At 39.9% G+C, this 25360-nt stretch overlaps 1 protein-coding gene across 1 annotated transcript in view; it reads left to right on the forward strand.

Moving 5' to 3' along the window:
- The window catches only part of KIAA1217 (KIAA1217 ortholog), a 456740-nt gene that overhangs the window by 285906 nt on the left and 145474 nt on the right, over nt 1-25360 (forward strand). Inside the window, exons 3-4 of the mRNA XM_006887104.1 lie at nt 16439-16637; nt 20947-21040. Coding sequence (XP_006887166.1) covers nt 16439-16637; nt 20947-21040 — 293 coding nt within the window. The remainder of the gene's footprint in view (nt 1-16438; nt 16638-20946; nt 21041-25360) is intronic.

Below are 25360 nucleotides of genomic sequence, written 5' to 3' on the forward strand. Positions count from 1 at the left end.
CCAATGCCTTTTTTTCTAAAGTGAAGACCAGATATAGACTTAACTTTGTAAGCAAACCGATTTTTATACAGTAATGAAAAAAAAAAAATTCTGGACAAGGGAGTTGAAAACACTATATCTTGATTAAAAAAAAAAATTCCTGCTTGTAAAGGATAAAAACCAGCAGTTCATACTGAAAATTTTTCTAAAGCTTTATTCATTCATCCGTAATAAGTACTGGTTATTTCTCTGTAAAATGCTAATTCTTTAGCAAGTAATGAAATAAATTTCAGATTAATTCAAGGGTTTCTTGCTTAATGTCATAATCTCTGTGCCTAAATCTCTTAATCAGTATGACTGAAGAAATTTCATCATGTTCCTGTATCCTGGTGGGGGTTGTAAAATGGCATTATTGTTGTGTTTTTTTAATGGTAGCTTAAGTCAAAACATGTATTAGCAATTTGGGGAAAGTTGCACTGTTTTTGCCTGAAAAGGGAATTATTTTTTTTCTAAAACCACAATTATTGTACTTTTCTTCCTGTCTTTAAGAAAATCTCATTCTTTCTTTTGTGTCTTTTCTCTGCTTTGTAGCATTGGATTTCTGTACCTACTCCTTCATTACAAGCCAAATAATATTATCCATTTTTAAGCTCCTAAATCAGATCTGAATTCTGTGTGCAAGGGATGTATTTACAAAACGTTATTTTGGTGTTCTATTTTTTTAATGATTCATTCGTTGATTTTTTGAGTGGGAAAAATACAGAGAACATGAAGTATAACTAGGCATTACCAAAATGTAGCAGATGTTACAATCTTTTTAACTTCTTGACATACAGGCTAGAGCAATGGTTAGAGTCATTATCTCGGTGAGTCACACTAATAACTTCATGTCAGATTCCTTATTCTGTGAAATGGATATAATAATATTACCTACCTCAGAGAAGAGAAAATAAATTAATATTTTTAAAATAAGTTAATATTTTTAAAAGAGCGTAGGAAATGTGCTATGCATAAAGCAAGTGATAGTAATATGCTAGGTTTTGATGCGTTTAAAAAAATAGATATTTTTTCTTATTTACTTCCATCTATTTTTTTTAAATCCATTTCCATTCTTTCCACCTTTTTTTTATTCCTAACCACCATACTGAAGTCAAACAAAGGGCATAGTGCCGGGCAAATTTCATAGCTACTACTTACTTGGAGAATTCATGAACAAAGCATGTTCTTGAGGGATTTTTTTGTGTGTTATAAAATTTACATAAATAGGATTGTACTGTACGTAGTCTTTTGTAAATTGCTGTTGCCATTCAGTATAGTTTAGAGATTTATTTATGTTGATTGATGTGGTTTTAGTTCATATATTGTAATGACCATATAATACTCTCCTATATGAATAAGCCATTGATAAAAAATGATGACAAATTATATTGCAATGTGCTCATACTTGAGACATTCCTTGTTATGGGCAATAAAGAGAGTTTGGTTGCACAGCATTGTGAATGCAATTAATGACATTTAAAATTATTAGAATGGCATATTTTCTTCATATATGTGTGTGTGTGTGTATATATATATATATATAACAATTTTTTCCCCCAACATAAACATATAGACAGGTCTGATGGCCTAGTGGTGAGGAGCTGTGCTGCCAAACCAAAGGTAGAAATTTCACACCCACCAGCCATTCCAAGGGACAAAGATAGGCAACTTCCTCCCATGCAATTTGCAGCCTTTGAAAACTGTCCAGCTGGAGTGTCAGCCATGTGTTGGTCTGACTTAATGGCACAGAGCAACAACAATAATAATACATGCGTACACGTATCTATGTACAGTGTGCACATAATGGCTTTGGTCCATAGTGTATTGCACTGCTAATAAAAGGCTAAGCATCTCTGTTGATTCAAATCCATTAGCAGCTCCAAGGGAGAAAGACGGATAATCCTTTCACCAGAATTTACAGCCTTAGAATCCTAAAGAAGGGTCAGAATTTACTCCATGGCAGTAAATTTGAGTTGGGCATGTGTTTGCATGTGATCCCTGAGTGGTACCGTTAGGAGGACTAGAAGAGGACTTGAAATACTTGTGGCAGAAGATCAAGGACTACAGCCTTCAATATGGATTATATCTCAACATTAGAAAAACAAAAGTCCTCACTGCTTGGCCAATAGACAATATCACATTGTTGTTGTTGTTTGATGCTGTCGAGTCCTACACGACTCATAGTGACCCTATGAATGAACGGCCTGAGCACTGTTCGCACATAGTTTCTGGAGGCAAGCCATTTCAGAAGTGGATGCCGCTCCTGCTTCCAGGCAATATCACATTAGATGAAGAAAAAAATTGAGTGTCCGTGATTTCATCTACTTGAATCCACAATGAACAACCTTGGCACCAGCAGTCAGGAAATCAAAAGACATGTTGCCCTGGGAAAATCTGTACTCAGGGTCCTCTCCAAAGTGCTGAAGAGCAAGGATGTCAATTTAAAGACCCAGGTGAGCCTGATCAAAGCCACAGCCTTTTCAATTACTTCATAGTTACTTTTCATAGTTACTTCATAGCATCTGAGAATTGGAAACCTATAAATATCACTGGGCAATAAAGATGAGAGAAGAAGGATTGATGACTTTGAGTTGTGGTGCTGGGGAAGAGCACTAAATAGCCCTTGAACTGCCAAGAAAATAAACAGATATGTCTTGCAAGAAGTGTAGCCAAGATGCACCTTAGAGGGAAGGATGGTGGAACTTTATAAGAAAGAGATGTTCTTTGCAAAAAAAATATCATGCTCAGAAATGAAGAGGGTCAGTGAAGAAGGGGAAAACCCTCAACGAGACAAATTGGCACAAAAACCTTAACAGTGGGCTCAAGTGTGGCAGAGATCATGAGGATGGTACAGGGTAGGGCAGGGTTCAAATCAGTCCTTCACTGGGTCATTCTGACTCAGTTACATAGGTGACTCAATATTACATATATAACTATAAAAACAATGTGTCTCACAGCCTTTTAAAAAACCCCATAACAACACTTTTGAGTAGTCTCTTAAAAATATACTGATATATTTACAGTTCCAGAGTCTTTTATCTGCATTAAATACCAGTGCCTTCCCCTATTTCAGAAGTCAGTTCACATTCTGCCAGCTTCACATAAAAGGTTTATGTTAAGGGGAGCTCTGGTGGCCTAGTGGTAAGGAGCTGCAACTACAATCGCAGAGGCGTACGGTTCGAATCCACCAGATGCTCTGCCGGGGAAGGAGGGTCAATCTCCTCCTGTACCAGTCAGATCTGATTTGATGGTACACGCACACAAAAATAATAAAAATTTTTTTAAAAAAAGGTTTATGTTAGTTGACTTCTCTCACCCATTTCCTTTGCTTTAAAGTACCCAATTTATTGATTGAAAGTACCAGTTAACTGAATAGGATTCCAAATTGACCAGTCTTGTGTGTGATTATCTTTTAAGATGCTACATTCAAAGCATACTTATTTTAGAATATTTAGTACATAGGAACAAAAATAAAAATGACGAGAACATCACCATCTATGATCTTACCCAAAGACAACTACTTTTAACATTTGTCATGTATTCGTCAAATAGATTGAGTGGCCCAGAAGCTAACATGCCAATGTCTAATGAGATCCTTCTAAATAAACACTCACTTTCATACCTAATTCATGTTTCTAACTTTGTGTCCTTTTTCTTAAAGAAAACTAGCGAACAAAAACCCCACTGCCATCTATGAAATTGTGCCTCAAAGTGACTATATAGAATAGAGTAGAACTGCCACATACCACCTGTTGTTTCCAAGGATGCAGCCTTTACCAGAGACAGATGGCCGTACCTTTCACCCGTAAGGCTGCTGGTAGGTTTGAACTGCAGACCTGCCTGTTAGCCACTGATTACTTAGCCACTGAACCAACAAGATTCCTTTTTCTTAAAGAAACCCCTCAAAAGTCTATAAACTGAGGCCTCACAAATCACTGCCATCAAGTTAATTGAGAAAATTTTACTTTTTATAAGCTCCTTTCTATGCTGAAATATGCTTTTTCACCTAACAAAACATACCATTTTTATATCTACACTCTTTTAGACTCTGTTTCAATAACAAAGCAGTTCTCTAGTGATGGTATATCACATACAAGGGAAATCCTACTGAAGATTATCCAAAAACAACGGGAACAGTACTTCAACAGAGAACTACCAGAAATACAGTCTTGGTTGAGAAGAAGCCATGGCACTAGAGACATTATTGCCAATGTCAGATGGTCTTGGCTGAAAGCAAAGAGTCGCAGAGGAATGTCTATCTGTATTTCATTGTCTGTGCAAAGGCAGTCGACTGTGTGGCTCCCAAAAACTTGTGGCTAACCTTGAGAAGAGTGTAAATCCCAAAACACTTGATTGTGCACATGTGAAACTTCTAATTGGACCAGGAGGGAGTCATAAGAACAGAGCAAAGAAACACTGCATGGTCCAAAGTTAGGAAGAAAGTGCATCAGGTTTGTGTTCTGTCTCCATATCTTTTCAGTCTGTATGTGGAACAGATCATCTGGGAGGCTAGACTTTTATGAAGATGAGTGTAGCATCAGGATTGGAGGAAGACTCATCAACAACCAGCATTATGCAGATGATACAACCTTGATTGCTGAAACTGAGGAGGAATTGAAGTGTTTGCTATGGAAGGTCATGGACTGTTTTCCTCAATGTGGATTCAAGCTCAACATCAAGAAGACAAAGATTATTACCATTGGACCAATTGGCAGCACTGTGATGGACAGAAAAGACTGAGGCTGTTAAAAATTTCAGCTTATTCAGATCCATAATCAAAACCTTCCAAAAGACAAATTGTATTGGGAAAATATGCTGTCAGGGACCTCTCCAAAGTGCTAAAGAGCAATGATGTCAGTCTAGAGACTAAGGTGCACCTGTTCTAGGCCATGGTCACATGCTATGCATCAGAGAGCTGGACAATGAATGACTAAGTATGACAGGAGACAAATGGATACCTTTGAGTTGTGATGCTGGAGAAGAGTGAGACCATACCATGAGTTGCCAGAATAACAAATATGTCAGTCTTAGGGTGAAACCAAATTTCTTCTTAAACACAAGGATTTTGAAGCTCCATCTCACATACTTTGGGCTCATGGCCAGGAAAGACCAGTCCTTAGAGAAGAACCTCATGCTTCAAAGGGTGGAGGAACGGCACAGGAGAGGAAGACCACAGATGACAGACTGACACAGTAACTAGGATTATGGGGTTAGGCTTGTTGGAGTGAGTTAGACTGGCTCAGGATAGAGCAGGGTTCAGAGCTACTGTATAGGGGGTCACTATGAGTAATAGGTGACTTGATGGCATATAGCAACAACAACAGTCGTGGTATTGTTGTGTTTTGTCAAGTTGGAAGCGACCATAGCACGCTCTCCAGTGGTTTTCAGAGGCAGTTAATTGCACAGGAGGAGATTGCCTATCCTTCTCCTGTGGAGCACATGGATTTGAACTATGTGTCTTTGGAATTGTAGTGCAACTTCTTATCACTAGGCCAAAAGAACTCCCCAATGATGCTTGTTGTTTTTGAGTACCATTGAGTTGGAAGTGGCTCACACCTGCCCCTCCATCAGGTTTTCAGAAGCAGTTAATTGCGCTGGAGTAGACTGCCCATCCTCCTCCTACAGAGCAGCTGGTGGATTCTAACTGTGTGCATTTGGGATTATAGCATAGATTTTCACCACTAGACCACCAGAGATATAACCTTAATTTATTAAATCCTGTTCCACTTGTTGACCATCATCATCCCTATATTATTTTCATATGTGATGTCTTATTGAACATCCTGGGAAATACAGCTTGGGAATAAATATATAATAGTGGAATGTCTGACTCAAGTGGTATGTTCATTTTAGGGACTTTTTTTTATTATTCATTTCAATGAACATCTACAGGGATTTTGGAATTCCATTCATTCATTGTTGCACTTCCCCCCACCCCTCCCCCACCCCCAGTTCGCTCCTCTCCTTGAAAAGCAAAAGAAAAACTCCTACACTGGTACACAACCCCCTCCCTCACCCCGCACATCCCCAACTATACTCCACTCTGCAACCCTCATTCCGGACTCTTAGGATAATCATAATGCCCCATTTTAGGGACTTTTGCCACACATTGGTAAGTAACTCTTGAGAAAAGTATTATTGTTTACTTTCTTTTCAATGATATGTGGAACACTAACTTTCTCCCATCTTGTCAGCCAGGCTTATTTTACTGTAACAATATTTGCCAGGTTTGTGTTGTTATGTGCCATTGAATCAAGTGTATCTCATTTAACACCCTCATTATTCTTATTAAGTTTAAAATGGAAAATTTTCCATGAGAATGTATTTTCAATACTGTTTATATATTTAAGACCTTGGCCATTAGCCCTGGCCTGGTGGGGAAGGAGTTGTCAACCCAAAGGCAAGCAGTTCAAATCCACTAGCCACTCTATAGGAGAAAAATCCTCTCTGATTTACAGCCTCTGAATAGCTGCTGAAGGTTCCCTGTGAGTCGCTTCCGACTCAACAACAATGATAGTTAAATGCAAGTACTTAACTTGGAACTGGACTTGGAGAAACCGAAAAACTAATGCCATTTTTAAGGATCACCATCCACTGTCCATAGAAGATATCCTTTAGGGAAGATTCCCCCCACCCCCCGAATTTGGAGATAATCTCATCTTAACTCTCCACACTGCAGGAAAGATGGAATTCAATTAAACAAAAAGACTTGGGCACATTCTATTGTATAGACACTGTAGTCTGCACTCTCATTTCATGAGAAAAATCTGACACATAGACAACTAACCATAATGAAGAACTAAAAACCATGCTTGCAACTTCATTAAAACACAATGGGGGAAAAAATGAGAATGTTCATGCATTGTGCAGAGGGGGACTGATGTCACTGAACAGGTTGTGTGGCTATAGTTGGATGGAAACCTAAACTTTTATGTAAACCTTCATCAAAAAATGCAATAATATCATTAAAACACACTCACATATAAGATAAGCTTATAAGTGAAAAGTAATTCCTCAGTTTCTGATAGAGAAGTGCTAAGTGATGACGAGTGAGTAAAGGGAGGAGATTGCTCAGGGAAGGTGATATTTGCATCACTCATCAAAGTAATGGTAAGTTCTTACCAAATCATTGGCACATCAGGTTGTGTGAGGTCAGAGTTATAATGTCTGCTATAACTGTGGAGTCCTAGGAATATAAGGTGAACCTGTTGTCGCTGAGTCAATTCTGACCATGGGTGCTGTGTTTCAGAGTAGCACTGAGCTCTGTGCGACTTTCTTGGCTGCATCTTTATGGAAGTGTATCACCAACTCTTCCTTCCACTGCATCACTGGGTGGGCTAGAACCACCAACCTTTCAGTTAGTGGCTGAGAGTAAACCATTTGCAGTTTTTAGCAATTTCAAGTAAATGTAGGTAATAAGGTAAGGATAGATTGTTGAGGTCACACTGAGAAAATCCTTGAATATTATATTAAAGTGAAGATTATTTTAGACATCTAGATGGGCAGTCTCCTCCTGCGCTATTTACTGCCCCTGAAAACCCACTAGAGGCTCAACTATGGGTCAGCTATGGATTATATATGCAACAGTACATAAGAGCAACAACATATTCTGGAACTGATTCTGAGATTCAGATATAAAAATGTATAGTGCTAGTATGATTTTGTTGTTGTTGTTGTTGTGTATCATAGAGTCAGGACTGACCCTTAGCTGACCCTTTGGTGGGTTTTCAGAGCACATGGGGGGAGATTCTCATCCTTCTCGCGCAGAGCAGCTGGTGGACTTGAACCGCATGTCTTCAGGATTACAGCACAGCTTCTTGCCACTAGAGCTTCTTGCCTCCAGAACTCCCTAAGTATGACCCCAGGAAGGATAAAAATGCAGTTAAGAGTTTGTGATGGAAATCCACATTGTCTTTGCCTTGAAGGTGAAAGAACATAGAACTGTAACAATCTCAGAAGCTTTCTCAGAAGGACTCCAAGTGTTGTGAAGTTCGTTTCAGTGCCGCTGTAGCTTTCATACCTCTGTGTTCTTGACTTTATTTCGGTTCTTTTGCAGCACGTACATAGTTTCTAACCATGCGTCAGCATCAGTGTCCACTGAGTTACAAATCAGAATCTCTTTCTGAGCTGCTCCCTTGCCCTTCCCCCATGATCTCTCACATCTTTAAGCAGAAGGTCAGGCTGAAAGTGAAAACAGTGCAGAGGGGTTTTGGAGGAGCCGGATATGTCTAAACACAGAACTGCCGAGGCAGTATGCCTTAAATGAAAGACTGTGGATTCTGTAAATTTTTTAGAACTGGAAAAATATCTCCCTTAAGTCAGTCACTTGTACTTGCTGAGCTTTAACTTCTTTACCTATAACGAAAACAAAACCCAAAACCCTTTGAATGTGCCACTGGTTTCAAGTCATAACATAGATTACGAAACTAAATGTTGGTATTATGAACCCAGCTAGCAGTACTGTGAGAGAAAGGCCTGGAATTTGGTTTCCATATAGATTTTCAACTCTTCATTGCCATGAAGTCAGAAGCAACCCATAGCTGACCTCTCATGGCTTTTCAGAGGCTATAAGTTACACGAGAGGAGATTGCCCCTCTTTCTCCCACAGGGCAGCTGGTGGATTTGAACTGCCGGAGAAATGCCACCTTTGGGTTAGCAGTGTAGCTCTCTATAGACAAGACCACCAGCGCTACTAAGAAAACAATGTGTAACTGGTGCGCTCTGTAGCACATGGCAGCACCTTACCTGTAAAATGGTTAGTAATACTCTGCTAACCAGATGGATTGACTTGGTGACTACAACCATAGGCTTGAGCGTGGTGGAGGCTGTGAGGATGGCACAGGATCCAACAAGGCTGTAGGGTCATTATGAGTCATAGTTGACTTGTGAGAGCATCTAACAAAATCAGTGAGCTCTGTGTTGATTAAATGAGATGCATGCAGACCATTTGATATGTAGCAGACCCCCTGTGAATGTGTTTCCCTTCCCTCTTCCCTTCTTCAGAGTTAAGGGAACCTATGACTTAGAATCCCTCAGATTTCCTCTGTGATGATGGGATAGCCACCTCTAACTCTGAGCCAAGGTCTGTTTTCCAGAGGACACAGTATGTCTAGAAACAGTATGAATTCAATTTAGTTCCTCACTGTGCCAATAAAACGCCACCATAAATCAGGAAGACTTCTTCATGAGTTTTAAGCATTTCTAAATACCTTCCCGGAACTGAGACAGCCATCCGAATCAGTAATTCTTGGTTTGTAGAGGCCTTCTTCTCATCCACGCCTGAATTTTCACACCCTGTGACTGGATGTATGTACCCAGCTGGCAGCTGCAGCAGCCAGACACTGAAGTTAACAGTAGTTTAAGACCAGTTTATTTTATTTCACTCCTGAGCACACTTCCGTACAGAATGCAGATGACAGCATGCATTCCAGGCCCTATACAGGAGTGAGAGGGTGATGTTTGGCTGTTGGGAGGCCCTAAGCGGCCTGTCTGCAGTGGCCTTGCTGCTAAGACCACAGTGAGTTTGATCTGACTCAGAACTGCAAAAATAGGAAGAGTCCTTCTTGGCCTTTTGTATATCCTCTTTTGAGACCGAAGCATCACAATTACCATGACTGGACAAGCTTGCCAGGTATGTTCTGGTGAGTAACATGCAGTGGCATGGAAAACAGGCTCCTAGAATAGGCTGAGGGTCATGGCTGTGATGGTATGGAGCAAAAGTAGGCCTGATGCCCTGGATGATATACATAGTTAAAGTGACTGACTACTAAGGTAAAGGTTAGAGGTTTGAATCTACCCAGAGGAGTCTCGGAAAAAAAGCGTGACAGTCTGCTTCCAGAAAACCAGCCTTTGACCAGCTGCTCAGCTCAGTCCTTCTTTGACACACGTAGGGGCCATTGTGAGTTGGATTTCATTTAATGTCAACTGTTTTATGCCAAATGCAAAGGGAACACTTTAGTCAAGGAAATAGCCACTTCAGAATGTATTTCTCATGTATACAGACCATGAGATATTTCCATTATGTAGCAAAAACTGCCTTCAGCTCAGATAGACCACAAAATGAAGCATTTTGAAAACCACTCATGCATTTATGCATGATTTCAACAAATATTTATTAAGACTGTGTAACAAAAACCCAACAACATTGCTGCTGAGTCTGTTCTGCCTTACAACCCTCAATGAAGTTTCTGAGGCTGTAAATCTTTATAGGAAGAGGCTGCCTGTCTTTCTCCAAAGAGAGCCTGGTGGATTCGAACTGCTGACATTTTGGTTAGCACTCCATCAATGCACTATGCCAAAAGTACTACTACTGTAAGTAGTAAGGATGAGGTAGTTAACAATAAACGTTTTCCAAAAATTTCTGACTTTATGAAGATTGTGTCCTAGTGGAAAGGTAATAAACAACATAATTAAAACTTAGGTTGTAGAGTGAAAAATGATAATGCACAAGAATAAAGCAAGGAGAGAGAAAATATTAGAGAGAGGGCTGGCTTTGTAGAGAAAGTGGTAGAGAAGATATCACTGACAGGCTAGCTTCAATAAAACCTGAAGTGTATGGGGTCAACGCTGTGAATCGCACAGGAGGAGGGCTTGACCCGCCAGAAAGGCACAGCTTTTGAGTTAGCAGAGCATTTCTTTGCAGACTCCCCACCACATGTCCCAGAATATTCATATTGCTGTATGAATAGCCATAAGAATACGCAATAATTTCCAGGGAAGAAGGCAGGCAAAGACAACTGTGTGATGCCTATGTGTAATAAAACAGACAACCTGAAGAATCTGAAGCAAGGGTGAAGACTAAATTTGTATTTTTTAAAAATTAATTTTGTTATTTTTGTAAAAATGTATAGAACACATTTGCCAGTACAACATTTTTCAAAAGTATGGCTTCATGGTATCAATTGCATCAGCAATGTTATGGAGCATTCATCCATAATCAAAGTCAAATTTCCTGTCACTGCTCAGATGCCCACTGCTTCTAATCAAGGGTTCCATTTATATTGAGGGCTAAGAAGGTGGTAGGAGGATGAGCCCCTCTTCGACATCTACTGGAAGGAATAAATGGATCCAGCAAAATTGGAAAGATTCAGCAGAGTAGCTTGATAATAAGTTGGTGGTAATAAGTACTTGGTAATAAGTATCAGTATTTTAAATATAGTTGTTCAGAACCCTAGGATTCCACTGCTAAATTTGCCCCCTCTAAAAATGTCCCAAAAGAGTGTAAAGACATGTGAATATAAGATATTTGTTCATTGAAGTGTGACTTACATAAAAAATCAGTAACAACCGAAATACTGGCCATTTTGTCCGTTGCATCCTGTCCCTGTGGCTGCTGGTACCTGCAGGAGTCTTTTTTTTAAAGGAACTGACAGTCTAGATACAGTGAGATGCATGTGAATTGGAGAGGAAAAGAATTTTTTTTAAGTTACCAGCATATAGAAGGTCAGACTGCAAATAAAAGATAATTGAGACATTAAAAAAAATCAACAAAAAAACACAACAAAATCTAAATACCTACTAGTTATCCTGCAGGAAAGTTGTACAGCTGGTCAAGGGAATAAGAGAGGTCTGTCTGCCCTTTATGGGAACATCTCTTTTAAGATTTTCATTTAAAAGGTGAACAGGGTTTGGGTTTGTTTTGTTTTTGTTTTTAAAAAATACTGTTTGCATCTTTTAAATTTTTTGTTGTGAAATATATAACAGAGAAAACCATTATTTTATTTATTTATGATTTTTTTCCTAAGCCATCACACATTTTTCATATTCTCAGTTAAATGAGGGGGGAAAAATTAATTGTGGGAAATACATATGTAAGTAAACATTTGACATTTTAGCAAAATTCACATGTGCAGTTTAGTGGAATTAACTATGTTCACTGTGTTGTGCTGTGTCTGCTACTGTTTCTAAAGAGTTTACATCACCCCAGATGGAAACTCAGTCCACGGTCAGTAATAACGCCATCCTTTCTCCCTCCAGATCCTGACATCCTTAATAAATGTTTGTATAGTTTTTCCTGTTCTAGAGAGTTCTTCTACATGAGATCAATCAATTTGTGGCCTTTTTTTTTTTTTGGGGGGGGGGGGTCTCACCTTGTTCACTCACATATTTCCACTAACTTCCTGCTCTGGAAAATGAAGATAAACTGTAGCTTCCATTGGTGGGGCAAATGGTTAAGTTCTTGGCTCCTGGCCAAAAAGTTAGAGGTTACACATCCAGCCAAAGCCACCCTAGAAGAAAGACTTGATGGTCAAATTCTCAAAAATCAGCCATTAAAAACTCTGGAGCACAACTGAGCTCACCTGACTTGGAATCGACTCAGTGGCAACTGGTCACCCATATCTTAGATGCCTCCACATATATTTCCCCAAATTATTTGCATTGTTGTTGCTGTTAGATGCTATCGAGTTAACTACAAATCAGAGACTCTGTGAGCAACAGATGGAAACCTTGCCCTATCCTGTGCCATCCCCACAATCTCTACCACGCTCATGCCCATTGGTGTAATCGCTGTTGTCAAATTATCTCCTTGAGGATCTCCTTCTTTTTCACTGACTCTCCACCCTTTATAGCATGTTGTCTTTTTCCAAGGACTGGCCTCTGCTGACCACATACCCAATACACAGGACACTTACGTTTCATCACCCTTGCCTCTGAAGAACAGCCTGGTTGCACTTCTTCAAGACAGATTTGTTTGTTCTTTTGGCAACCCCATGGGATAGTCAGTACTCTTGGCCAACACCACAATTCACATTCTTCCTTTTAAATAATTAAAACGTGATTATATAAACATGATTCAGAGTTGAACTAGACAACATTATATGTTTAAAATGTCTTTTTTTTGTGCAAATGTGTGATATTTTTAAAACCACTAATTGCCTTGAGTTTTTATTTGCTCATATTTCTGTGTGCTTTGTTTAAGTGATTGGAAACTCTCATACAGAATAGAAACATTTCCCCATCCCACCAGTGTCATCCTATCTGTGTTTTTCTCCCTAATCTTTTTTTGGTGACGCCCCTTCTGAAACTTTCTGTTTGTCTGATCTGATCTGAGTTTGCTCTCCAGATGCTGTGCACAGCTGTCCTCCTGGACCTTCTGTGCCATTAACCCAAGAGTTTCCTCTGTCACTCTGTGAGGTTGGTGCCTTGGTTCCTTGCTCCCATAGCTTTGTCTTTCTTGGTTAAATGCTAATTTTTAAATTTTTAAAACATTATCCTTTTTTTCTGAGGCATATCCTCAAATAGCATCCTGAGAAAGAGTGCATGGGAGGTAGATTTTTCAAGCCTCATGCATGCCTGAAAAATATTTTTATCCTCCACTCATCATTGATGGATGGTTTGGAGGGGTAGAGACCTAGATAGAAAATATTTCCCCTCAGATTTTTGAAGGCTTTGCCCTATTTTCCTTTGTTTCCTCAGATTGCTGTTGAGAAAGGTAATGCCTTTCTGACTCCAGCTCCTTTGTATGCATTTTTATTTTTAAACTTCTGCAGGTTGTTAGGATCCTCTGTTTACCTCTCGTCATCTGACATGTCTCTGTAATGAGTCTTGTGTGAGTATTTGATGAGCTTGTTCAGTCAGAAATCTCAAGTATTTTAGTTTTGGGGGAAAATTCTTAATGTATTGAAAACTTTTTCCTGATCTCTCTTATTAAACATCCTATAATTAGGATGGTCTCCAATGATTCTTTCCTTTTCTCCTCCTCTTTACCTTTTTCTGTCCCACTCTGAGAGATATTTTCTTGCCTTCTCCTGGATATTCAATCTGCTTTGATGATCATTAGAGCTGACTTTAAAAAAAAAAGTTGTCTTTATGCCCATTATCATCCTGTCCTTTCAGGTTCCCACTGGGTCTTCCCTAATTTCCTCAGTCCCTCTCTCCACCCACCAAACTCTGTGACCCAGTGATTTATCTTCCTCCTCTCCACCCTCATCCTCCCTCCTCTTCCTCCTCCATACTTTTATACAAATCTTACTAGTTATCCTTCTGTGTTTACAATAACAGTCATATACAGTGTTTGCCTTTGTGGGACTGAGTTAGTTCACTCAGCATAATGTTCTCCAGTCCCTACCAAGATACGTAGTAATTTTCTAAATCATTGCTCCTAAGTGCTACATAGTATTCCATTGTGTGAATGTACCATAATTTCTCAATCTATTTAGTTGTAGTTGGACTTTGGACTGTTTTCATGTTCTTATGATTGTGAATAATGCTAGTATGAACATTGGTGTACAAATCTCCCTTTATGTCTCAGTTCTAATATTCTCAGGGTGTGTCTCAAGCAGGGGACTAGTAGGGTCATATGGAATTTCTGTGTTCAGCTTTTTGAGAAAATGCCAAATTGCCTTCCAGAGTGGTTGTACCATTTTACAATTCCACCAACAATGTATAAGAGTTCCTATCTTGCCACATCCTCTCCAACATTTATTACTTGCTGTCTGATTAAACTTTGCCACTTCTCCTGGGGCGAGATGGTATCTTGTTGTGGTTTTGATTTGCATCTTTCTTACTGCCAGTGATTTTGAGCATTTTTTCATGTGTCTATTGGCCAGAGTATGGACATTTTTGCCTCAGCTGTCAGTCAGAGTTTGGATTCTTCACTACATGAATAGCTTGAACTCCTAGGAGCTGAAGTTGCCAAAGATCAAGTTTGTCAAGAGGACAAACTCCAGTGCAAATACTTCTTGAGTCACCACTTTTATTCTATTTTTTATGTCCCATTTGACAAAGCAAGTCTCATGGTGAAACCTAGACTCAGTATGGGAAGAACTAAAAAGAAGAATGTGATAGCCAGGAGGCAGGGTTCTGTGGAGGCACATAGCCCTTGGAAGTCCAAAACTCTGTGAATCTATATTCTTGATAAGGACCCCTATTGACTCAATAGTTAAAAATCACACTGCTAGCCAAAAGGCTAGCAATTCAAACCCATGAGTGTTTCCATTGGGGTGTGATGTGGAAGCCTTGGAAACCTGGCAGGGCAGTTCTCCGCTGTAGGATCTCTGTGAGTTGACTCCACAGCAATGGGTGATGCTCATACTCGGCATTGTATAACTCACTCCTTTTTCCATATTGCTGCTGGAACTTTGCAATGTCAGATCTTTCTCTTATAGATAATTTAATGTGGGATGAAAATTTGATAAGTATTAGAGGTACAGAAACAGTGTCAGTCATTTAACTAAGATGTTTCTAAATGGATAACTTACCCTTGCTATAACCATGAGCATGAGTCGTTTGTTGTATACTTTTGAGTCAGAACTGACTCACAGCTGACTCTCCAAGAGGTTTTTAGAGGCAGAAAATTATATGAAAGGAGATTGCCCATCTTTTTCCCCACTGAGGAGATGACACATTTGAACTCTGCTCTTGTGGCCCGATGATAAGAAACTGAGCTGCAATCCCGAAGGCATGAGGTTTGAATCTACCAGTTACTCTGTGGGAGAAAAATAGATAATCTCCTTCTGTGTGATTAACAGTCTCTGAAAACCCTCTGGAGGGTCAGATCCAACTCAGTGGTACTCAACAACCACTACCACCACTTTTGAATTGGCATAACTCCTTATCACTGGGGCACCAAGGCTCCCTATAGTACATTAGGTTGTCCAATTTAGTACTTGGCCTTTGATGTTAATATAAATTTACCCTCACTTTTAAAATTACTTGCACAAAATTTTCAACCCTTATTCTCAAAGTTTTCACTGTAGTCATCTTCATTTGCAGCAAACACACAGCCTTTAATCACGGAAAAGGCTTCAAGTCTTTTCTTATCCTAAGGCCAAACCCAAGTCCACTACCACTGAGTCATTTCCAACTTATGACAGCCCTCTGTCAGATTTCCAAAGCTGTAAATCTTTATTGGAGGAAGCTGCTCATCAGTCTCCCAAGAAACAACTGGTGGATCCGAACTGCTGGCCTTTCACTAACCAGTCCTAATGCTGAACACTGTGTTCCCAGGCCACCATTCTTGCACTAAAGCAAAACTAAGTAATAACTGTATGCACCTGTTCCAACTTACCTCCATATTTTAAAGACAGATGAATAGATCTCATCTGTAGCCTGGATCTTGCCAGTATTGTTTTTGGCTTTAGTCTAGCACCTCCTAAACTCCACAAAATTAAAAGTAAATACTGGTGGCACTCAGTTCTAACACAGCAGATGTTCCATGGGAGAAGGATGGGCAGTCTCTTCCCATGTGATTTATTGCCTCTGAAAACCCAATGGAGGCTCAGCTGTGAGTTGATTCTGACCCAACAGCACACAGCAGCAGTAATATGAAAACTAGAGAGTCATAGCTCTTGGCATTTGCAAACATAGTGCTCCAGTCTTGTTCTGGGCATTTCTGCATGTATTTGGTTGGTGTGGCTGAGCCTGCACTGTTCTGTGGAGTCCCGACTTGGACTGATAAATGTGTTTCGTTTGTGCACAGGAGTTCTGTATCTTCAGTATGGAGATGAAACCAAGCAGCTCAGGATGCCGAATGAAATTACAAGTGCAGACACAATCCGTGCTCTCTTTGTAAGTGCCTTTCCACAGCAGCTCACCATGAAAATGCTGGAGTCGCCAAGTGTCGCCATTTATATCAAAGATGAAAGCAGAAATGTGTATTATGAATTAAATGATGTCAGGTGAGTTGTTGATACCACTCTTTTTAATCCACTACATTACATTTAGTATCCATACGATCTATGTGGAGTCTGAATTTCTTAGTGTCCCTCTGAATAAAGTAATAATTATCCTAATTGGCCAACTTCTTTTACCCAAGTAGAAATTACACATTTTATTCAAAAAGGGCAACTTAAAAATTTGAATTTAGACTTCCCCCACCTAGGTTTTTGCATGGTACCTCTGGAAGGAATGCTAGAAAGCATCCAGTATTTTATCTAAGAGTTAGAGAAACTTTTAAGAATTGGGAGGGTTAGGCCACAAAATGTGGAGAAATTTGATCAAGGCCATGAGATTTGAAGCAGTACTTAGACCCAGAAATTTCCCAGCTTCCTCTCAAGTATTCTTCCCACAGCCAAAGCCTGTGGATATTTTAGTAAAGGTTCTTCTCTGCCTACTATTCTTATTCTAACATGTTAGAATGGTAGCAATGGACTCTGTTATTATTAATTAGTAGTTAAGAGACATTCATACCTTCATTTGTTTCTAAATAATTGTTCTTTACCTCAGATATCTCACTTTCCTTATGGGCTTTCCCTAGTGCCCCAGTTGAATGCATGTCCTGAGTAGACCCATGAGATTGCAAATGGCACAAAAGTAGAAGTATCTTTATGGATATAAAGGTGCTGTGTGTTGCACAGATGGGAACTGTTTGTTTGGGGTTTTTTTTGTTTTGTTTTTTTTTGTTGTTGTTTTAATTTCAAGGAACATCTACAGATTTTGGAATTCCATTCATTCATTGTTGCACTTTTCTCCACCCCCCCCCCACCCTGTTCGCTCCTCTCCTTGAAAAGCAAAAGAAAAACTCCTTCATTTGTCCCAGCAAAACAACCTGAGAAACAGGACTTTAACCAACACTAACAAGCAGTTACTAGTATAGCCTAAACAGTAAAAGATAAGTGACCAACCCAGCCTTGTCATTTTTGCTGGTAAACATTTTTGTCCTGTTGCGTATAATAGTTAAAAAACTTGCTTCAATTCACACAGTTAGTTCACACAGCCTATTAGCTTCCAGGCTCAGCCCCAACCCTGATCCTCTAAGTTCTTAGTTGAGAATACATTTGGACTCTTTAGAAATGACCTCTCATGTACACATTTATGCCAGAAATTGAGATTTGGGGGACCTGTTCCACAGGAGGGAGGCCTGGTGGCACAGTGTTTAAAATGCCTTTCTGTAAGCCAGAAGGTCAGCAATTCAAACCCACCAGCCTCTCTTCAAGAGAAATATAAAGCAGTCAGGTTCCATAAGGACTACAGCCATGGAAACTCCACGGGACAATTCTCCTCTATCCTCCAGGGTCACTATGAGTGGAAATCTATTTGAAGGCAGTGAATTTGTTTTGGTTTTGCCCCTATAGGAATAGCAGGCTACCCTGTTTCTTCACAGTGGAATGAATGGATACCACCTTTTAAAAAAAAAATGCCTCCAGTGCAAAATAAATGTAAGCCAATAAATATCTAACAATGATCACATATGACATATTTAGGCATGTGCTGAGGTGTATGAGTAATTTAGGGCTTTCAAAGTTTGACACATGCCCTGAGGTGTAGGTGCTACATCTGTTACACAACCTTCTTGCTTTTTACAAACGTGTTTAAATATTCATGGTATCAGAAAATTTATGTTTGTTTTTTGAAATAAATTATTCATCAAGCTGCCACCAAAAAAAAAAATTAAATTTGTAAGACATAAACTGAAATGTGAAATAATCATGTTATATTTAAAGAGTATGTTTATAGTAGTATACCACACGATATTTTTTTACACTGAAATGCTGCTTTGCACTAACCATCCATGCATATTTCTGTGCTTTGCAATTAGAGGATGTGAGGGATACAATAAGAATTAAAAAGTGTGAAACTGAAGAAAGTCACTGTTGATAGTACTCAGGACCGGGAGTTACAGTCTGACTCCTCTGTCTTGAAGTCTATGAAAGGATTTTAATATGATAATGAGCTGCCATAGAACAATGATATCTCAAAAGTCAAATTATTTGAATTTTACTACGATGTCTTTTCTTCCCCCTTGCCTGTGTAATGGGTTCATGACAGTCAGGAAAGATAAAAAGGGAAGATAAACTTCTAAATGTAAATCTCCCCTAATTGAATATTCAAATGTTAAAGTAGATCAAAGAAGCAATTGAGAGAAGTGATCCTTTCATACCAATAATTCTCAATTAACATATTTGTGAAGATGGTCCTCTTGATTCTTTAGCTGTGCCACTGGTAGCCTGATTTTTTTCCACTTTTAAAATGGTTAAGTGGAGGAAGCATTCTTATTTGATGCTGAATATAAAGTTTATACTTAGCAATCACATTTACACTCAAAGGACTTCTATTTCTTTGCTCTTATGCGTAAGATGGCTGAGTTATATTTTTATTCGAATGGTAGAATAAATTCTAAACTGCCAGCAATATATAAGAGCAATAACAAAAAAAGAATGCGTCATGTGGGTTTTTATAGAAGACAGTAGCTTTGGCCTTCAACACCTAGAGACAAATTTCATTTCATATCCTTTTGAAGTGAAGAGCTGTTGAGCTTTTAGCTGTTTCATCATTGTTTTGAGTTTACCATATTTCCTGTCGAAAAATGCTATAGAAAGTTCAAGTTGGAATTCTATGTTGTGAATGTTGTCATGGCAAACACAATCCGGAGTTTCATTGTTGGTCTAACATGAACATATTTCTAAATTAATCATAAACCAGTATCATGTATTTTATACCTTTAAAATCACAGGAAGGCTTAAATAAAGTTTTCTGTTTCTGCACATTGCCACAAAGAGGGTTTTTTCCCCTCCTTTCATAAAGGATGAGTTTTTTCCCATGAATCTTCATTTCTTTACCTCCTATGAACTCTCCTTCATATTAACCTAGACATTTAATAACAAGGATGGCTTCCCCCTTAAGGAGACTAATGAGTTACTTGAAACCTAGAGCAACACTGCAAGCTTGGACTAGTCAGTGCTTCAAAGCAATTACTGATGGATATTTAAAGGGAAGAAGCAAGGCTAGTCCAAGATTCCTCCACTTCATTTAAAACAAACCCAAAGCAAGTAATCCCAGTGATTGAGATCAGCCCACTGAGCGTGTGTCTGCACCTGGAGGGAAGGAATGTGGCCCCCTGCGCACACCTCCCTGCACAGGGCTGAGCGGCATCTCTCCAGTGTAGATGCCCTGGCAGCACACAGTGTAGACAGACTGGTGGTGCGTTTGGGTGGCCGTATTACAGGAGGAGAAGGATTCTATGCGTGCCTTCCTGTGTTCCTCATTAATTTTAAGGTAGGCTTCTGAGCAAAATGCTGGTACCTCTGTCTTTTGCAGCAGTGTGACTCCTGAGCTTAAAGTGCTTGAATTCAGGAAGACTGGCAAGTGGAGGAATTTGTCTATTTCTGTTCCTCCTAAGAGAAGCCTTGGTGGTGCCAGGGTTAATCACTTGGGTCCTCGCCTACAGGTCAGCAATTCAGACTCTGTGGGAGAAAGAGGTGAAGATTGCAGACTTAGAACGCAAGAGGCAGCTCTGTTCTGCCCTACAGAGTCCTGTGCATCAGATCTTTCGGATAGTACAAAATATTCCTCCTAAATGCCCAACTCCTTCAGAAATGCAGTTTGTCTGCTGGGTTTGTTTTGGTTTTTTGGGTTTTTTTTTAAGGTGGTTGTTTTTGTTTTTGTTTTTGTTTTGTTTTTTTAAATCCACTGCAGGAGAGGAAAATATATTGTAAAGATGTTAATTTTGTTCTCTGTTATACTTTTGCCCCCCTGGATGTATTTTGTTTCATTTGCTCAAAGTGTTTGAAGAGATAAAAAAAGTGTTTTTTCTTTTGTCTGTGCTTCTTGGAGAGGCAGAAACCCAGGTGTTAGAGCAAAGTAAACAATTAAATATTTAAATATTAACTAAATCTCTTTGAACATACTGTAAATATTGGAGCTTTATTGTTCTGAAAAGGTTAAGTTTCCTTGTTCAGAGTCTTGAAAGTTCATGCTACCCAAAATCATGAGTGGAGAATGAGCCTGAAAGGATAATAGTTCCCTTGAGAAACAAAACAACAAAATGAGGTGGGGGGAGAAAGAGATAAGGGGACCGCTGAAGTCCTTTTTCTTCGTTCTCTTATTTATTTTTGCCTAGCCTATGGAAGAACTTTCTGTGACTTGTACAGACAGTGTGGGGCTGGCTGTGTTTTGATGTTTTTTACCCAATTCTGAAGGACAGACAAAGGAAATGGCCAAAATCCGGCTCCTTTCATCTGCCATAGTTATTGATGTTTTTGATTGCAGGAACATCCAGGACCGATCTCTCCTTAAAGTATACAACAAGGACCCCGCACATGCTTTCAATCACATGCCAAAAACTGTGAACGGAGACATGAGGGTAAGTGTTTTATTTGTAGTTGTATGCGGTGGGCCACACCACCACACCTTCCTATCTTGCAGGTTTTCCTAGTGTGCTTGTGCCTTCCCCTTCCCCTTTGCCTGGAATTCCTTATTTATTCGTTGCTAGAGAAATCCCATTTCCTGACCCCTTGGGACACAGGGATTGAAGAGAACTCAGCACATCTTTATCTGCACGCATTGACTTTAATCATGTCTTTCTTCCCAGAGCATTCCAGAAGATCATTACCTAAAAAGTCTCCTTATCCTTTGTCCATAACATACTCATTTACTTAGAAGATTTCTGACAAGGGTGTTTCCCCTCCTTCTTCTTAAGGAAAAAAACACAAAGAGGAAAAAAAAAACCAACCCAACTATGCACAATTGCCTGTAAAATCTATTCATGTTCTTACATTATCTGTGTATCATCCTAGCATCTTAATTAAATCACTTACCTCGTAACATAAAACAATTTACTGTTGTGCTAGTTGTAGTATTATCAAGTATCTAAACTATGTTTGAGGCATGGTACAAAAATCTGCACGATATGGGAGGCAGAATTCTCTAGCGTCAGATAATCTCAGGAGATTAACCAGGCATTCAAAGCACACAAGAGATGTTTTGAAAGAAAAAGAGCAGAGAAGCTGAAAAGGCAGGGTTTTTGTTGTGTTGGGTTTTTTTTTTTTTTAAAAAAAACAACACACTAATGCAGGTCCACTAGAAAGGGGTTGTGTTTCTAACTATAATGCTACATTCTTCTGCAGTAATATCAGGAGGATTTGCTTTTCCAATCATACCAGTCAACACACTAGAAGATGACATACAATTTGATGTTACCCTTTTTCCTGGATTAGGACATGACTAAAAGTTGACATTTAACTGAGGAGGTTGAAAGGAGAAGGAATAGGCTATCTTGCCAAAGAAACTCAAAGTACCAATTTATCCTAAAGTTGCATGCAGTCGAGTTTCTAGAAATGAGTTGGTCTCTGCTTCCTAATTGGATATGTTAGGTTCCCACTGTTGCTATAACAAATTTGCTGTCTACAGTTCTGGAGGTTGGAAGTTTCAATTCAGTTTATTTTATTCTGGGTTTGGGGGTGAGGTTGTGGTGTTAGCCTGAAGTTGGCTTTTTTTAGCCATTTAGCCTCTAGTCTCCAGCTACCTTAACTGCAGAGATACATACATGGTCTTGCAATTCAGCATCAGCTGTGAGACTAGGATGAGAGAAAGTGCTGCTTATACTGCAGAAAAAGACTTGAGAGGAACAAGGTTTGTGGTGGCAAGATTGTGGTGAGAATGAGTCCCTGGCGGTGGAGGGACTGTGGCATTGCTGTGCAGAACCTGTGGGCAGGTGTGACCTGGGCCTTCCTGCATTTGTGCTGGCCACAGTTAGAGATTTGGCTGTTCTTGCTGGATGTTTGAAGGAGAAACTGACTTATAACTGCTCTGAAGCTAACTTTGCTGGATGGTTTGGATTTGACTGTTGAACTGAAAACAGAGCCTAAGGAATTGTGCCTTATGACTATTGGGCTAAAGTCTAGACTTGTGTTGTGAGATATTGTCTCCTCCACTCACTTCTTTAATAAACCCCATTGTTAGTACCATAACTCTGAGTCAACAACGAATAAATGAACCCTTTGCTATTGGTGGGCCCTAGAAGCACCATGTGGCTGGGCTAAGGGCTCTACCTGCTTTCTGCTCCAGGACTGTGTGGAGCTGGCAGTGCTATTCTTACTCCCTCCAGACCTTTCAGAGAGACCCTCAGGACCTTGTGCCTCCACATCTTGTTTTTTCCCCTCTCATTAGACAGGGGTATGTGTGTGATTTGAATGAAAGTTTACAAAGCAAATTGAATTTCAGCTCTTCATACATTTTTTTTTGGTAACATTGAGTACAGTACCCACAATTTCGTAGCATTTGTTCCATTTCCACCCTGTTTCCATTAATCCGTCTATCTTGCCTCTTCCTGCTTTGGGACTTTCTTCTTGGGCTAATAACTGTGTATTTTTTGGTTATTTTAAGGAGCAAGTACCTCGCTGGTCTTACTGGTCACCTTGTAGGTCTGTCCAAGTTAGTTTTATTTTGCTATCTTTGAGTGGATGCTGCTGCATGATGACCCATGTACACAGAGCAGAGCTACTTCACAAAGTTTTCTAGGCTTGACTCTTTGGAAATGGATCACCCTACCTGTATACTGAGTGGACTCAAACCTCCAGCTTTTTGGCTAGTAGGAATGTTTAACCTTTTACACACACACCACCACCACCACCACCACCACCCCCGGAACTCCAAACTCAGTCTTCCAGGGCTGGAAGCAAGGTGTCCGCAGCATTGCATTTCTTCTGGCTTCAGCCTCTAGGGGCTGCTTGCACCCTTCCTCCATCCCCAAAGTCCTCACGGGCGCATCCCCCTGACCTTGTTTGTCTCTGTGTCTCTTTCCCTTCCTTGTGCCTTCCTCTTTCACGTTTAAAACCAGGGAGATCACATTGATTTCATCCAGTAAAATCTAGGATATCTCCCTTTATTATTCAATGATTTTGTTATGTATAGTCGAGTCAGAACTGACCCATAGCTGAGCCTCCTATGGGTTTTCAGAGCAAATTGATCATAGGGAAGGAGATTGCCCATACTTCTCTCAGGGAGCAGCTGGTGAATTCATACCACATGCCTTTGGCACACAGATCCATCCCAAGAGGCCTCTGATTGACAACATTAATTCCATCTTCAGTGTTAATACATTTTGCCCTGTAATCCTCCATAGTCACGTATTTCCAGGATTCGGATGCACATGTCATGGGGCAGGGGGAGTTGGTTCTCGTTTTATCTACCACACATAGCAAGTCCATGATAAGTACTGGAAGAATTTCTATGTGATTCTGGATTGGAATATGAATGACACAGTGGGATCAGAGCCTGCTTTTTTCCCCCTTTCTTTTTAAGGAGGACTCTCTTACTCAACTGCTGCTTTATGTGTGTTGGAGGAACAACGTGCAATTTAAACTTAAGGTTATGTTATTTCTTTAGAAAGTCAAGGATTCTGATGTTTATTTTTTGGTCAGGTACATTTTACATGTAAACCAGCACCACATGAAGTCGTGGTGAGTCCTGCTAATAAGGGAACGAACATATACTAAATATTATAGGACACGCTGCCTTGTATTTATTCGATCTTTTCCTTGTGAGTGGAATTCTTTAGAGCACTTCTGCTGTGTCTAGCTTTGGAACTGGGTTTCATGCTGCTCAGACTGTTTCTGTTACATGAAGTGATTCCCACCCAGGCGCCCCTGAATCGCCTCTGGAAACCTTGTTATGGCTGGTGAGGACACCTGTTTTAACTCTTAAGCAGATGTAGTTCCTACGTAAGGACCAGCCACCAGTGCCGAGAGAATCAAATATTAACCATATGGGCAAAGCCTATTAGAATTCAGAGGTTTTGCTATGAGTCTCAGAAAACTTGTTCAGCCCTTGCTTTTAGAACAGACCCCACAATCACTTTCTGAGGTACCTACCACTGACTTTTAGACATCAGATTTTTGGGGGAGAAAATTAGATACTCTATGTCCTAAGCAACAGAAAGATTATTACAGTCCCACAAAGATGGCTTTAAATGAAAACTAGAAAACCATTCAGAAACCAATGGGTGGCAGTTAAGGTGATGAGAAGTAAACCTCTCTGTGCCTTTCCACAACAGACTTGCAACTCATAATTTGGCCCTTGTTCATAGATTCCAGAGACTAAAGATGTGAAATTCCTTCACAGTCACCTTTTGATTCTAGCAGTTGGAATTCTCCCTCCTTCTGGAATGGACAAGGTAGACCTGGGGCATAGCATGCACGCATTAATGGGAATGAACTCATCCTACTCATCCTAGCAGTGTCGTGGGTTTAAGGGCAGCTCCATCCTCCCTTCTTTTTGCAATGTGAGCATGGCTGTGAAGGAGTTTGACGGTAACCACACATATGAGGCCATTAGTGCAGCCTGTGCCTGATGTCATCCCAGCTTCGTGTGCAGCCTCCAGAGACAGACCTCCCAGTGCCCACTCAATATAATTAACATGAACATCATGAAAAACACAGCTTGGGACAAGCGGAAGAGTCAACAACAGCAAAACCAGAACTTAGCAGGGGCCTCCAGGACTTTCCTCAAACAATGAATGTAACGTGTTGCCTTTGAAAGAAAAGGAGATGTTAGAACTGTATCTACAACAGTCAGTTTTATGACAGTGGGAGTGTTACTCAGGAAGCATGCTAGACTAAATGCTCTCACTGTCTCTGAGGTTATGGCCTCAGAACGTGCATGGAATATGTGCTTGGCGGCGAAA

The sequence above is a fragment of the Elephantulus edwardii genome, unplaced genomic scaffold, assembly GCF_000299155.1.
Source record: "Elephantulus edwardii isolate Elephantulus edwardi_28Jun2011 unplaced genomic scaffold, EleEdw1.0 scaffold00054, whole genome shotgun sequence".
In the NCBI taxonomy this organism is placed as follows: domain Eukaryota; kingdom Metazoa; phylum Chordata; class Mammalia; order Macroscelidea; family Macroscelididae; genus Elephantulus; species Elephantulus edwardii.